The sequence below is a fragment of the Acomys minous genome (genome assembly GCF_964271855.1).
Source record: "Acomys minous genome assembly, chromosome: 5".
Taxonomy (NCBI): Eukaryota; Metazoa; Chordata; class Mammalia; order Rodentia; family Muridae; genus Acomys; species Acomys minous.
The window spans coordinates 24,790,687-24,806,863 of record NC_140494.1 but is presented as its reverse complement, the minus strand read 5'-3'; the positions used below and the strand labels follow the sequence as shown (position 1 = coordinate 24,806,863).

General features: G+C 39.1%; 1 protein-coding gene across 1 annotated transcript in view; it reads right to left on the bottom strand.

Moving 5' to 3' along the window:
• Positions 1–16,177, bottom strand: part of YME1L1 (YME1 like 1 ATPase) — a 35,652-nt gene that overhangs the window by 14,897 nt on the left and 4,578 nt on the right. Inside the window, exons 2-8 of the mRNA XM_084781967.1 lie at positions 15,895–16,026; positions 13,625–13,787; positions 11,051–11,149; positions 7,776–7,885; positions 5,598–5,748; positions 4,981–5,064; positions 734–816 (exon numbers count right to left, since the gene is read on the bottom strand). Of these exons, the coding sequence (XP_084638093.1) occupies positions 734–816; positions 4,981–5,064; positions 5,598–5,748; positions 7,776–7,885; positions 11,051–11,149; positions 13,625–13,787; positions 15,895–16,026 (822 nt within the window). The remainder of the gene's footprint in view (positions 1–733; positions 817–4,980; positions 5,065–5,597; positions 5,749–7,775; positions 7,886–11,050; positions 11,150–13,624; positions 13,788–15,894; positions 16,027–16,177) is intronic.

The window sequence follows — 16,177 nt, the reverse complement described above, 5'->3', positions numbered from 1 at the left end:
GGCAAAACTGTGCAATAGTAAACCTATTATGGTAAATTCTACTACGTTACTTTGCTCACATGAATTTAAATTTTGTCAGAATCTACTTAAGTTGTCAGCCTCTCTCTAGTTTTATACCCAGACACTCCCTCATCCCCACAGCAGGCAGAAACTTACATGCCCCAAGCAAAAACAGCTTCAACAAGAACTCAACTTTTCAAGATTTACTTTATTTTTTAATGGTATGTGTGTGTGCGTGTGTGTGTGCGCGCGTGTGTGTGTGTGTGTGTGTGTGGTGTGTACATGTTGACTACAGGTGCTCATTGAGGACAGAACTGGGATCTTTTGGAACAGGAGCTCTAAGCAGGTGAGCTACCCAGTGTGTGCTGGGAATTGAACTTTGGTCCTGTCAAGAACAGTTAAGTGCTCTTAACCATTAGACCGCCTCTCTAGCCCCAAGAATTCAATTTAAAGCAAATATGACTGCAGACCTCAGTCAGCAGAGCAAAGCGCCCCCACATTAGTGATTAAAATCTTAACTAGTCATCATACCAATCTCCTCCTCAATTGTTCACTTTCTGCAACTCAAACACAGCTCACAGCCTTAAATTGCAAGAAAAGTTTGGGGCAGCTTGCTAGAATCAGTACCAATTAGATAAAATACAAAGAAAGCCAAAAAGAAAATAAATAAATAAATAAATAAATAAATAAATAAATAAATAAATAAAAAGAAAGAATAAAAATCTTAACTTACCCCTTTAACGTGTTCAAAAGTGACATTTTTCATCTGGACAGGGTCTACTGCAGAATCAAGTCCTGTGGTTGTCCGGAAGCGCACTAACAGGAAGAAAATTCATGTGGATATTTGATACCAAAATCTACAAAAATTGCCTGTTTTAGATGCCTATGTTTCTCAAATTAATCTGAAAGAAAAAAAAGTTTTCTGGATTCTAGACCATGTTCAAGGACAAAAGATTGCTTAGGACAGTCAGTAACTGTTTTCCTATTCTTATAATCTTAACATTATAAGATAGAAATCTTAAATTATTTAGGAGAGTGAGTTAGAGTTGAAGCTTATTTTGAAATATTTGTTTTTAATCAATCCCTATCTAAATGTTACAAATGTAAATTTGAAATGGCTATTCATTCTTTAAGATTGGTGTTAAGTGACCTTCTTGGTACGACTGAGGACCAAAGCCAATAAGGATAAAGGGGCTAAGAGGACAGCCAATATTTGGCCTTTGATTCAAGGTCAGCAAAGTCCCAGGAGAGAACAGAATACCCCTAAAAGTGTCCTACAACCCTACTACTTCCCTGTGCCTCTACATCAGAGAGGGTGGAGACGCAGGGCTCTAACCGCATACAATCTGCAAACAGAATGATCATTACAGACAGAACGTCTCCAATCCTTCCATGAGAATCCATGTGCTCAGCAAGGTATGTATCCAGCCCCGGAGATGGCCCAGCTGGGAGGAGAACAGAACTAAGCAGGCCAAGAGGCTCCTCCTAAGTCCCTAAAAGTGACCCTAAGGAGCCTCACAATAAAAAGAAAGTAGGTTAATTTTTGGCCACCTATATGGTTTTAAACACACAGCAGGAAAGCCCAGACAAAATGTAAATTAGTAATATAAAACAAAGAACTAGACTAGACTCTTTTTTAAAGAACAAAGCAACTCAGTTCTTATAAACTTTCCCATTACACCCCAAGTGCAGGCTACTGACATGTAAGGTGAGGTACTCATAGCCACCGTGTGTCAACATTTTCTCCTGCCTGAACCCTCATGTTCTAGTTAGAGCCATCAATTTGACACAACCTAGAGTCACCTGGGAAGCGCTGCCCAGATCAGACTGTTCAGGTGTCACGTCTATGGGCACTGTCTGATGGCCGAGATGTAGAAGGGCTTAGCCCACTGTAGGCAGGATCTCCCCTAGGTGGGTAATCCCAATCTGTGCAAACAAGCTCATGCACTGCTTTAACCACCCTCAATAACGGATTGTAATGTGTAACTGAAAGCCAGATAAACCCTTTCCTCCCCAAGTTGTTTATGGTGCTTCATCACAGCAATAGAAAATTAGAATTATTCAAATCAGAATACCTAATTAGGATTTCAAGCTGTGATGATTATCACTGTCAATTTGATGGGATCTAAGTGAGAAACTGCTGAGCATGCTCACAAAGGAGTTTTTAATTGGACTAAGATGGGAAGAGCAACCTAAATGAAGATGAGGGGCTTAAAACTGAATAAAAAGGAGAAAGTGGGGTTGGAGAGACAGCTCTGTGATTAAGAGCACTGGCCGCTCCTTCAGAGCTCCTGAGTTCAACTCCCAGCAACCACATGGTGGCTTACAACCATCTATAGTGAGATCTGATGCCCTCTTCTGTCTTCTGTCATGCAAGCATACATGCAAATAGTGCTCAAATATATAAATAAATAAAAGGGGAGGGGACAGCGAGAGCAAGCGCACAGCATTTTGCTTCTCTGATTCCCGACTGAGGCTGCCATGTAGCTCCTGCAGTACCTATGCTACAACTGTGGGACAAGATAAAAAACAATCCCTTTCTTAAGCTGCTTTTGGCAGATATTTTGCTCCAGCAGATAACTTGCTGACAGAGCCTCTGAGTCTCTTAGCGCAAGGCTCAACTCTTACCCCAAAAGACAGTATATCTAGGACACATCTTCTCCCTAGAGCACAGAGCTCTTCCAGTCTCCATATCCAAGCCGGACTGACAGCGGTCATGGAATAACTAAGAATATTCCAAGTGGGCACAGGTTTGTGAACACCTGGGCCTCGGCTGGTGGTGCTGCTCACCTTCAGGACACGCTCTCCTGGTGGGCGTGTAGGCTCTGAGCGTGTAGCCTTAGCCCACTTCTGTTCGTTCTCTATTCGTTCTGCATGACTGAAAACATGACTGTCAGCCGGCCTCCTGCTCATCTCCAGCTGCCATGCCCTCCCTGCTATTATGGACTCTAGTCCTCCGATACCATAAGCCAAAATAAACTTTATTACTGATTCTTGTTCTGTGGGCTTTGTTTTCATTTTTAGAGAAAGAGTATGTAGCTGACTGGCATGGAAATTGCTATATAAGTCAGGATGACCTCCGACTTTCAGATATACCAGCCCCTTGCTGAGATTAAATGCATGCACCACTAAGCCCAGCTACCAGATCCTTATAAAGCCAGGTCTGGAACTGTACCTCATTGGATACTCGTGGTGGAAATGGGTTATATCTGTCAAATCTCACTGGTCAACATCTTTGGACCTTGACCTTTTTTTTTTTTTTTTTTTTTAAAGGCTGGATTTTTCTGTGTAGCCCTGGCTGTCCTGAAACTTGCTTTTGTAGATCAGACTAGCCTCGAACTCACAAGGATCCACCTGCCTCTGCCTCCCAAACGCCAGAATTGAAGATGTGTGCCACCACGCCCAGATTTTGCATTCTTAACTGCTGCTTGATTTTATTCTTCTAGTTCACTGCTGTCGTTCCTCCTTACAATAATCCTGTAACAATGAACTCCATATAACAGTCCTTTCGGTTTTTAAGGCCTTAAAAGCACCAAATGTCTTAGAAAGCAATCTGTACCCCATTTTATGTATTATTAGCCAGATTGACTTAACTATCTCCTAAGTGACTTTAGGGTCTCAACTTCTCAGGGGAATTGTTAAGTAGCAGGCTTGGGGTTACTGGGAATGGACGCCTCATTTATCACCAGAAGCTTTTAAAACCAAGAACTGGAACTGAAAGATCACTACTGCTCAACATACAGGAGCTAAGTCTTATTCTGAACTATGCAGCAGTAATTAAACTTTATAAAATTGCTATTTAGCTGGCAGCTGATAAAGAATAAAGATGCAGGGGGCTGGAGAGATAGCTTAGAGGTCAGAACACTGGCTGCTCTTGCAGAGTATCTGGATTCAGTTCCTGGCACCCACACTACACCTCACATGTACCTCAACTCCAGCTCCAGGGTACTCGATGCCATTTTCTGGCCCCCATAAGAACACAGTGTAGACATACATTCTTGCAGGTGAAACAGTCATGAATCTTAAAAAGAACAAGTATATACCACTGTCTCCTCAAGAAAGGCCAAGCGTGATGGAGAGAGGAGAATGTGCCACAGGAAGCGCTGTCCTTTCTAGAGGCTTTAGAAATGGAGATTGGCATCATAATCTTTGCCCATCCACTCTCATCCCTTCAGTGTGGGCTCTTCTCTACTCAGCAGACAACCACCTAGTTTCTACTCTGCTGTGCAAAAACAAGCAAACCAGGCCTACAATCCTATCACAAAGGACATAGTCAGGAGGACCAGCAACTCAAGGTCTCCCTTGGCTACACAGTGAGCTTAGTGTCAGCCTGGGATGCATGAGATCTTGTCTCCATCAAAACAAGTTTTTTCAGAGCTGAAATAAAGCTCTGTCGGTGTGGTGGTCATGCAGCATGCATAAAATTCTGGCCTTAAACCCCAGTGCCCCATAAATTGGACATGTAATTACATGCCTGTAATCTCAGCACTCAACCTTGTTTCAGGGGGAAAAAAGAGAAAGGGGACAAAAAAAAAATCTTTAAATCTATGGATATCAGAGTTTTGTGAATAAAAATCTTATGAGGAACATATTAATGAAGGCCCTAGACATACTGCAGACTTATGGTCTATTCAAGATAGAGTTTAGGAATCAGTATTTTTAAAAATTGTGATATTTTTAATTTTTAAAATTATTCATTTTAATAATGTAATTATTATTCTGATACAATTGGTCACAGAAATAAAACTTTGAAATTATTACTTTAAACCCAGACTAAACAAAATGGCACATCAAAATTTTTTTAAGTCAAACTGAATGGATTATCTTACTTTTCAAATACTCTTCCCCAGTAACAACAACCTTAAGTTCAACAAAAGACAAATTTGTAAGACAGTAAAATACTTTCTACAGTAGTAAAGAATATAAAAGCCAGATACTTGAGGAGGAACTAGGTTAACTGAGACATATAAAAGTCTTTACCAGATAAAAATGGGTTTTTTAAAAGTCCATAAATGCCAAACAGCAGCAGGACAAAGAGGATGAGACGAGTTCGCCGCAAGGAATCTGGAAGAGAAAAGAAGCCTTGGATGAAGTGACATCAATGACTTATTACACATCATGGCACATATCAGGATATTATTGTTTTGAATTGGATATAGTAAGTTAGACTTTTAGCTGAGAGTGTTCCAGTTGGTGGGATGTTGGCTGAGCACATCTGAAGCCTAGGCTGAATCCTCAGAACAATGACAGCAAATGTAAAGTTTAGGTTTACAGAGAAGTTGAAAGCCTATTTTTACCACCCACCTCGGCCTGTGTCCCCAGGGCACCAACTAATATGCATTTATGTAGTAAACTTGTTAACAAGAACCCAGCGTTAGTATAGTTTTATCAGGTATAATTTATATGACGGTTTAATCTTGGTATGAAACAATATGTAAGTCATTTAAAAACCACACACGAAATAAGGTTTTTTACTGTATTTCTGTGTGTGTGTATGCTCACTCTGAAACTGTATGAAACTGTTTTACAGTTAAGAACGGTTTCTGTGATACTTTAAGAAGGACTAAGTACCCTTTCAAGTACTTGAATATTCATACCATTGGTCTTCTGTGTGAGAGCTTGAGCTTTGAGAAAACCCTCGGCAAAACCAGTTTTAAATGCGTCTTGGTGAGCTTCAGGTATGTTTTTAGTTTTCATAAGTTTGTCCAAACTCTCAAGATCTGTTCCTCTGTCCCGCAAAAGAAACCCCTAGAAATAGAAGAAAATACAACAGTGTCGTAAAGACACAAAGAAGGAAGACAGTATCTGAAGATTTTCAGTCTACTCAGCAACGTTAAACAAGCAGACACACTTTACAAATAATTTTGATATTCTGCTAGAAGCAATACATATGGCAATACAATGAACGCTACCTGTGGAAAACAGAAATGCTTAGTAACAGTAGGACACTGGGGCTAGAGGGGTGGGCTCAGCCATTCAACCACAACATCAAGAGAAAGGGACATCAGGTTAAGATGTGTTTAAGTCTGGACAGATGTTTTAAGTTGACAGAGATGAGATATGATATTGATTTACAATCAGAATTTTAGACTCATCTAGAAAATGTTTTCTTCAAAGATGCCAAGTACAAATAGCCAAAATACTATGAATATAACATTAATATAATTCTGGATTGTTTTGTGGTTCTTCTTGCTGTTTGTGGTTTAGTTTATATATGTGCAATAATATAAATGTCCACATAAAAAAAAGAAAGAATACTAAAAAAAGAGAGAGAATGGGACATCAAAAGCACACACAGAAGGTTGGATATTTTTTTTTTTTTGTAGATCAGTTGGTATTGTTTGCTTAGCATACATGACCCACAGAACAACATAAACTGGACTTGGTAGCACAAGTGTGCCAGCACATGAAAGGGAGAGACAGGAGAACTGGGTTAAGAGTCATGGGCTACGGAAGACTATCTCTCCAAACTCCCCACCCCCGCCCTGAACGTCACCTCGTCAGGCATCACGTCATAGGTCTTTAATCTCAGGACTTGAGAAAGAGGATTTTGAGTTCAAGGCCAGGCTGGACTAACAAAAACTGTCATACACGCACGCACGCACGCACGCACGCACATGCACACACACCAAATATGCACACAGGGAATAAACACCATGAGCAAACAATTTGACAGAACAGTATGAAATAATGACCAAAAAGAGTAACTAATCTGGTAAGATGCAATGCTGAGAAAAGAAGAAGGGTATTTAGTGACCAGCATAGTCAAGATGAGAACAGAAAAATGGTCAATAAAGGATAATAAAACACAGTTATGTGAGACTGAGCTGGGTAATAAATCAGAGCAACACAATTAATGAGGTCACCATTTAAGAAACAAAGATGATGTAAGTTTGGAGGCAAGATGGAAAATATCAAGAGCAGGGGGAAAAAAAGGATTAGAGTACTCATTAGAGTGATCCAGGCAACAGAATGTCATAGTGCCCATGTATAGCAGTGCAACAAGGATGAAGAGAGAGGCTGAAGAAACGTCAGCTGGGCAATGTCACCCAGCTTTAAGAACTTGAAGCAGAGCTGGGCATTGTGACATATGCTTTTAATACCAGCACGCGGGAGGCAGAGGCAGGCAGATCTCTGGGAGTTTGAGGCCAGCCTGGTCTACAAAGCAAGTCCAGGACAACCAGGACTGCATGAGAAACCTTGTCTTGAAAAAACAATAAAACAAAAAAACAAAACTAAAAACTTAAATTTAAATTGAGAGAGAGAGAGAGAGAGAGAGAGTGTGTGTGTGTGTGTGTGTGTGTGTGTGTGTGTATTTAAAACAGATTGCCTTGAGTTTGAGGCCAGACAAGGCTATATAGTGAGGTCCAGAACAGCCTGTGCTGCAGAATAGGGGGTAAATACCATATTTCATTGTATAAATGTATGAAATTAAAGAAGAGAAACATATTTAAAGATTTACAGCCACAACAAATTAAGTAGTTAATTATCGATAATGGACAGAAGGGGGTGGGGGTCCTATCAACTAGAAAAATGAATTACTTAAAAGTTTTTAATGTTTCAATGCTTTGTTTTGTTTTTTTGAGACAGGGTTTCTCTGTGTAGCCCTGGCTATCCTGAACTCTATGTGTTCAAGTCCTGCCTAATCTACAAAGTGAGTACAAAATACTACAGCGATCCTCCTGCCTCTGCCTCCCAAGTGCAGGGATTACAGGCATGTACCACTGTGCCTAGCTTGAAAATTATTGCTTTCTAAAGCACAAAGAAGCAGTTACCTTCACAAATGACGGTGCTCTATTTTGTGCTTCTGCTAACCTTTCAGAGGTAGACTGCAAGCGGCGTGTCCTTGATTTCAAAGTTTTAAAACCCCGAGACTGTATGAAAACTGAACAAAACAGTAACAATTACTTTGAATCTATAGTAAGGGAAAATGAACAGGTGTAAAGTCTGATACTAATTAGGAAGTAAAGTTCTAAAAACAGTTAATTCTGTTGACATTCCAATATGCTTTACCTTTTCTAAGAAGCATTAACATTTATTTCATGTTGATATAAAAAAAGTTAAAAGGATTTTACAATATAATGTAGAAAACAAGAAAGTAACAAACTGACTTTTCAAAAATCAAAAGCTAAACTACTGAAATTGATTAAATATAAACAATTAACTTTAAATTTTCTTTGATAGTTATAAATCGTTTCTAGTACCAAAAAATATTGAAGTTTATATTAATTCTTTAAATCTTAAATCTATTTCACAAAGTAATCATCCTTAATAATTCTGTGACTACTCTTAACCGCCTGTACACACATTTTCTTCTTTTACTTATTCATTCTTTAAGCTTCTGAAACACGGAAAGGTTCACAGTGAAGCTAGGCTGGAGTTCCCCGTCCTCTAGCCTTTCGAGTGTCAGAGCGCACACAAGGCTACACACACAATCTTCCTACAGATATTCCAGAGGAGATCCCCACCAGTCACAGTCATAGGGAAGGGGAACGGGGTGAAAGCAGGAGGGAGGGAGGAGTGGGAGGATGCATGAGACGGGATAGCAATTGAGATGTAATATGAATGATTTTATTTTTCAATTAAAAAAAAGAAAGAAAAATTATTCCAAGTTGGGTAAGCTAGCAGGTGCCTATAATCCCCGCACCCAGGAAGATAAGGCAAGAAAACCATGAGCTCAAGAAGACTATATGCTCCCTTAGACTACATAGTGAGACATGGTGTCAAATACAACATTCTAGAAATAAAGTTTACTCAACTCCACTGACATAATTCAGAATACGACAGAGCACATTCAGTTTAATGGTCATTTATACTTGTTTTAGTTTACACTAAAGGCTGTTTGTTGAAATCATCCCTCAGGCACACTAAACATGCTCTCTAAGCTAAGCTCTAACTTTAGCTCCCCAACCACTTCACTGCCAAAAATATACTACAGTACATTTTCATGGTTTGTCAGCATATGAAGACCAAATTCCTATGGTGAAGTTGCCTTTGTGACAAAAGAAACTACTTCCTAAAAGGATTTTCTATGAAGGTTTCTCACATGGATCTTCAAGGTCTAACTTCAGGGCTGTCTTGCCCTACCCATGACACAGTGCCTGGGAGGAACCGGTCAGTGCTCAGGCATTCTTTTAGCTGTCCTGCTGCATGTTAGTTCTACTGTTTGATAATCGATCTGACTTCAGAGTTGTAACACTATAAAAATGTAAGTTATCTTTCAAACTCTAAAATCAACCTTGGTTTTCCGTAAATTCTTAACATACACATAATCTGCCTTAATTAACCTTCTGTCTTTGGCACTAACCATTTCTTCAGAGGATTACTGGTCTTTGTAGAATTTGGTTCTTTCCTTCTCATGCTATAAGTACTCTCCCCAAATGTAGACTCCTAGTGTCCAGATCTTTCCATTTTAAAACAGTCTTGCTATATAGCTCAGGTGTTCCTGCCTTGCCTTCTCAAGCTTTGGGGTTACAGCTGTGTAGCATCATAGATGGCTCCCATTTCTATTTGTAAACGAGAATAGAGTGGTTGGTACTGATAGCAAATGTTTCCTCAATATTAACAAAGCAATAGCATACTGAAACTACAAATGACAAGTTATGTGAATCAAGACAAGTGTATACATAATTCAAAACCAAAGTAAACTTTGCCTCTTTTTTTTTTTTGACATCAATGATCAAACCAGAAATCTCCAAAAATAGGTTCCCCCAAACACATATACAAACATAGCACTTATAAGGAAAAGTGTTTGTTGCTACCCATAGCCTGAAAGTTAACTCCTACAGGTGCTCTATGAGTGGACTATTCCTGGCAATCTTTTAAGAGTTTATTGAATCAACAATCCTCAGCTAGTTAGTTTTTTGTAAATGTGACATAAACTAGGATCATCCAGAAAGAACCTCAAACAAGGAAATGCCTTCCTAAGACAGGCCTGGAGGCAAGTCTTTGGATATTGTTTAATCACTGATGTGAGAGGGTCCAACCCAAAAAAGGATACTGTCACCACTGGGCAAGTGATACTGGGATGCATGAGGAAGAAAGCAGAGAAACGATGGGACGTCGCCATGGCCCCTGCTTCAGTTCCTGCTTCTGCTTGACTTCCCTCAGTGATGGACTGTGATTAGGACCAGTGCTCCAAATAAACCAGTTCCTCCCCAAGTTGCCTTAAGCCAGTGTTTTATCATAGGGGAAAAAAAAAAAAAGCCAAACTAGGACAAAACTCAGAGCCTGTTCTTCTGTTCTTATTGACTCCAAGTTTGGTATTTTTCCTAAGTTCTACTAGAAATAGAAGCATTTACATCATTTATGGCACTCTATTCCACCAGTCCTCAACCTTCCTAATGCTGCAACCCTTTAATACAGTTCTTCATGCTGTGGTGACCCCTAACTATAAAATTATATTTGCTGCTATTTTTTCTATCATTTCAATGAATTTTTTAATGTGAGGGTAAGTCAACAAATACGCTCAGTCAATTACTTTGGAACAGGCACAGATGAGTTCCGCAGATCTGGCTTACCTTGGGACTTAGCACTCACACATAGTTTAGTGTCTATTATTTTGTAGCTCAGAGGACTAGAGAGGGCTCAGCAGTTCCCAGCACAAGCTGCTCTTGCAGAGGACCTGGGTTCAATTCCCAACACCCACATGGCAGCCCATGGGCACCTATAACTCCAGTTTCAAGATCTCTGATGCCTTCTTCTGGCCTCAGAGAAAAGCAGGCACATAGGGTACACAGACATGCATGCAGGTGAAATATCCACACTTATAAAATAAATACTTTTCCTCAAAAACTTACAAAGAAAGCCAGGCACAGTGGCACATCCCTGTAAACTCAAACACATACAAGGCTAAGGAAGACTACAAGTTCCAAGCTGTCTTGGACACAATGAAACCTTTACATCAAAAACTACAGAACTAACCAAATTAGTAATTCCTATACTTTAAGCCCACTATACTAGAAATAGGTATCTCAATCACCACCACTAACAAAAACCAGTCTTATTAAATATAACTATCATGTTTTTAAAAATAAACAGTTTTTCACACCTGGAAAATACTGAAGATCTGAACAAATGCTTCGAAGAGTTTTTGGGTGTTGTCTGTACAAGCTAGAGGAACGTAGTATGCTGAACATATCTAAGTGACCTGGAAGGAAATTGCAAGAAGTTACTGCCTAATTGTCAAGGTAAAAGCAAAAACATGTAAATAAATAAATAAATAAATAAATAAATAAAAAATTGCACAGGATATAAATTTATAAGTATTAGGAAACTTACAATACATGAGTTTCACATCGTATTTGTCCATAGTATAACTTTACTTTTAAAAAGACATCTGATGCCTCAACATAACTTCTTTATAGCTCACAGTTCTTCATTTCACTATCTCTTACGGCTAGATTACTATTTTTCTCTGGCATATGATTATAGCTGCCCATGAATCTCAGTTCAAATAAGCAGAGGCAAAAACAGGAAAAACAGCCTCTTTGATTACAAAGATAGAGTGATAAAGAGCTGCTAATGATTAAAGACCATATTAAAGCTCTAAAGAGAATGCCATAGAACAGTATAAACATAGCGTCTAATATGACTTAAACTATCTAGAGTAAAGCTCTGCAAGTAGAGACAAGTAGAACTCTGTGAGTTCAAGGCCAGCCTGGTCTACATAGTTTCAGAAAAGTCAGGGCTACTTAAGGAGACTTGTCTCAAAAAACAAACAAAGAAACAAAAATCAACAATAAAGTATCTAGAGTTGCAGAGATTAAAAAGGTTCCTTAAAGAGCCAGGCTTACAGTACCACTAAACTACACTCCCAGTCCCAACTCCTCAGTGATTATTACTTAACTGAATGCCCAGTAAGACTTAACACATTTTTCAAAATAGTCCTAAATGTCCAACTATTCCTTATATCTCTGCCTGCCCAAGTGAAGAAAATTTCTCATAGTATAAAGAATTTTAAACGTAAAACTACAGATTAGAAAAACAGGAAAATAACAGTATTAAAATAGGGGGCTGGAGAGATGGCTCAGTGGTTAAGGGCAATGTCTGATCTTCCAGAGGTCCTGAGTTCAATTCCCAGCACCCACACGGTGGCTCACAGCCATCTATACCCTCTAATGCGTTCCTTTGGCGTACAGGTATACATGCAGACAGAGCATGCATATATATAAATAAAATCTTAAAACAAAAGAAAATTAAAATTAAAATGTGTCCTACATAAGATTTCGTATGGGCCCAAAGCTTTAAAAAGTCTAAAAGATGAGAGACTAGGGCTGGAGAGATGGCTCAGAGGTTAAGAGCACTGACTGCTCTTCCAAAGGTCCTGAGTTCAATCCCCAGCAACCACATGGTGGCTCACAGCCATCAATAATGAAATCTGGTGCCCTCTTCTGGCACGCAGGCGTACACGCAGGCAAACACTTTATACACAGTAAATAAATAAATCTTAAAGGAAAAAAAAAGGATGAGAAACTAAGTCCTAGTCAAAGCTCTCAAACCTTAATAACTGTACTTTTTCTCACTCTTACATTCTTTTAGTCTTGGAGTTTTTACAATTTAAGCTGATTTTTAAAATGTGTTCTTCCAACAATATAAAATAGGTATTTCTATATTTTAAGAAGGCTCTAGGGCCGGGCGTGGTGGCGCACGCCTTTAATCCCAGCACTCGGGAGGCAGAGGCAGGCGGATCGCTGTGAATTCGAGGCCAGCCTGGTCAACAAAGTGAGTCTAGGACAGCCAAGGCTACACAGAGAAACCCTGTCTCGAAAAAACAAAAAAAACCAAAAAAACAAACAAACAAACAAAAAACAAAAAAACAAAAAAAGGCGGCTCTAGGCTGGGCAGTTGTGGCATACAGCTTTAATCACAGTCTTTGGGAGGCAGAGGCAGGCACATCTCTGAGTTCGGTTCGAGGCCAGCCTGGTCTACAGAGCGAGCTGCAGGACAGCCGGGGATACACAGAGAAACCTTGTTTGGAAAACAAAGAAACAAAGGTTCTCCTATTACCTACTTGAGTGTCTTTAATCAACAGCAGCTCTTTATCACTCTAGTCTTATAACAAAAGAGACTGCTTTTCTTGTTTTGAATTTAGTTTCATGGGAGCTATAACCATTTAAAACAAACAAACAAACAAACAAAAACCCCAGCTATTGAGAAGGCTGAAGCAGGAAGACCAGAAACCAAGACCCACTTGGACTACAGAATGGACTCCACAGGCCAGCCTGGGTGCCTTGCCAAACCCCTGACTCATAATATAATAAAAGGGCGCAGGATATAGCTCACTCGTAGAGTACTTGCCTAGCATGCGTGAGGCTAAGAACTCAATCCCCTGGAAGACCACAGAGAAGACATGCATGGACGAGATATGTAGCTCAGTGGTAGACTTGCACAGTATGAGCAAACCCTGATGTCAATATTACAGCAAATGAAAAAGTACAGAGAAATTCTCTGTATTTTAACTTTTTTTCTATAAATCTAATATTAGAGCAGTAAGAAAAGTTATAAATTAAAAAATTAAAAAATTAAAAAAAACTGACACACAGTAAATGCCAATATACTGCACCTTCTATAATCATTATATTAGAATAGCTATTTTAGTTAGAAATGACAATAATTAACATACCATATTTATTTTCAAAGAAGGACTGTGCCGAGATATGAGATGTATGCCAATGGGAAGAAACTCTTTTGTCTTTATAAAATCCAGGGAGTAAATTTTCTACCAGTTTATCAATCTGTCCAATTTTCAATTCGGATAGTCCAAGGTCCCTTAAATTAAGTACAGGCTATAAAAGACAAATCAGCCAAGTTAACATTAATGAAATATTTAAAGGATACTTATCAAAAGCAGTAAGACCTTTTTAAATATAAAAATGCATTTGGTTTTCTTTTAATTCTTAAAAATAAGTTAATACAAACATTCTAATGGTTCTAGTTTTACTAGGTTAGTTATGTTTGCAAAAAATTCCCTACTAGTATGACATTTCACAATGAGGAAAGAATATTTCTGCTGAAGCCCAAAGCACCAGTTTAGGTATCACAATGAAGTGAAAGGCTGCACAGCATTTTCCCTCTACATACAAAGCCCTGTGCCCTGGTGCCAACCTAACAGCCATCTGTCTTTCTTAAGTATTTATTTACTGGGTGGAGTACAGTAAAGCAGGGTATACTGAGACAGATCATCTCGATATAACTTTCACTGTAATACAATTGTTCTGTTTATTATTACTGTTATTAATCTCTTACTATGTTTAACTTACAGACTATGTTTTATGGTATTTTCAGTAGTAAGGTTTTCTTGGACTGTATGATAAGGGAGGACGGTTATCAGAGAGACGCAATCGAGTGCCTACAGAAAGGAGCAAGAGTAACTGCGCAAATAGGGTAAAATAAGGTTAATCAAAATGTTTATCATGTCAGGCCTGGTGAGGTACACATGCCATCCTAACAAAGGGTCCGCGTTCAAGATCCTAACTCGTGATGACCATGACCACCTCAAGCAAGCTTTTCTACTCTATTGCCCTCTGCCGGACACCAAAACTAAGAACATTCTGTATTTATAGGTTAGAAGGGCTTTAGAAAACTTCACAACTTTTTTCTCCCATAAAAAGGATATTTGGGAGGCAGATGCAGGTAGATCTCTGTGAGCTGGAGGCCAGCCTGGTCTACAGAGCAAGTTCCAGGACAGCCAGAGCTACACAAACTCTGTCTTGGGGGCGGGCGGCATGTGAGCTTATAACTATCTTAATAAAACTTATAAATATAAAAGGTTCTTAGGTCCATGGCTTACCACGCCTTTGTACTTCACTGACTTCAGGACTATATCAGCACTGGAGGCATAGCTTCCCAGCTTACAGATTTATTTGACTTTTGTGTACTTAGCCTCCAGCTATTTTTGTAGTTTTGTTTTTGAACTGATTGTTTGAGACAGAATGCGGGGTGACCTCAAACTTTCAGTCCTCTGGTGGCTCAGATTCCAGATGTGTCACCACGGCCATTCCAGTTGTTTAATTGTATTAATCTATCTATAAGGCAGTAGGCAATGACAGGATTCCTACGCTGCTATCTTCCTTGAGACTTTGGTAATGACTGTCATAAACCTGTAAGCTCTCAGTCCCACCCTTCCCTGAGGAGCTACTGGAAACTGATGGTTGCTGTGGGAGGAGAGCCATTCCCCAAGGGACATGGCCACTAGTACACTATGTATACAAGCATCCCTAGTTACACGCAGTGGGCCACACACAAACAGCCACCCCAACAGCAGACATGAAAATAGAACCTGAGACTTGTCAGAATAGCTCAGAGGGTGGGAAGAGAGCAACAAAGCACATTATGCACGCGATGACAATGTTAACTGTTTTATTTCTTTAAAAGAGCTGGAGAAACGGCTCAGCAGTTAACAGCATTTTTTTCTGCTGTTACAAAGGACCAGGGCTCAGTTCTAGCACCCACATGGTGGCTCAAAATCATCTGTAACTCCAATTCCAGGGGACTTGACACCCTATTCTGACCTCTGTGGCCACCAGAATGTGTATTACACAGATATACATCTAGGCAAACATTTATATACATAAAATAAAAATGGGCAACATAAAAAAAATTAATACACTTTTTACTAAAAAAAAAAAATACTAATTGGTATCAACAAGGAGTAAAACAGGAGGCATAAACCAAATATAATGTCATAAATGTTTTAAAAGAATAACCAAATAAACTACTTATCTTAATACATATAACAATACAACTGAAGCCAGAATTAGCTACCTTTAATTACAAAAATTAACCTGAAAGGAGAAAGCACTGGTACAAATGACTAGACAACAATATTTGGCCAAATATGATTAAAATCCACCATACAAAAAGGCTTTCTCATATAGTTCAGATAATTATTACCTCACTACTGGGAGCTTCATGCTCAGGAACTGTATCCCGATGCTGTTTTTGAGAAACGGATGTATTGACAGAAACAGATATATTTTTTGGTGAATGGAAGGCATTGATGAGATGACTGAGAGGAACTGTAACCTAGAAAAAAGATAAAAGTTCAAATTAAGCAATATGTTTTTAAAAATAACAATTTTTTTTTTTCTGATCAGGATTTAGATCTGTTAAAAGTTAAAACATGCACCAGGTGTCACAATTATGGCTAGGCTGGGCTACACTCAGTGATAAAAAC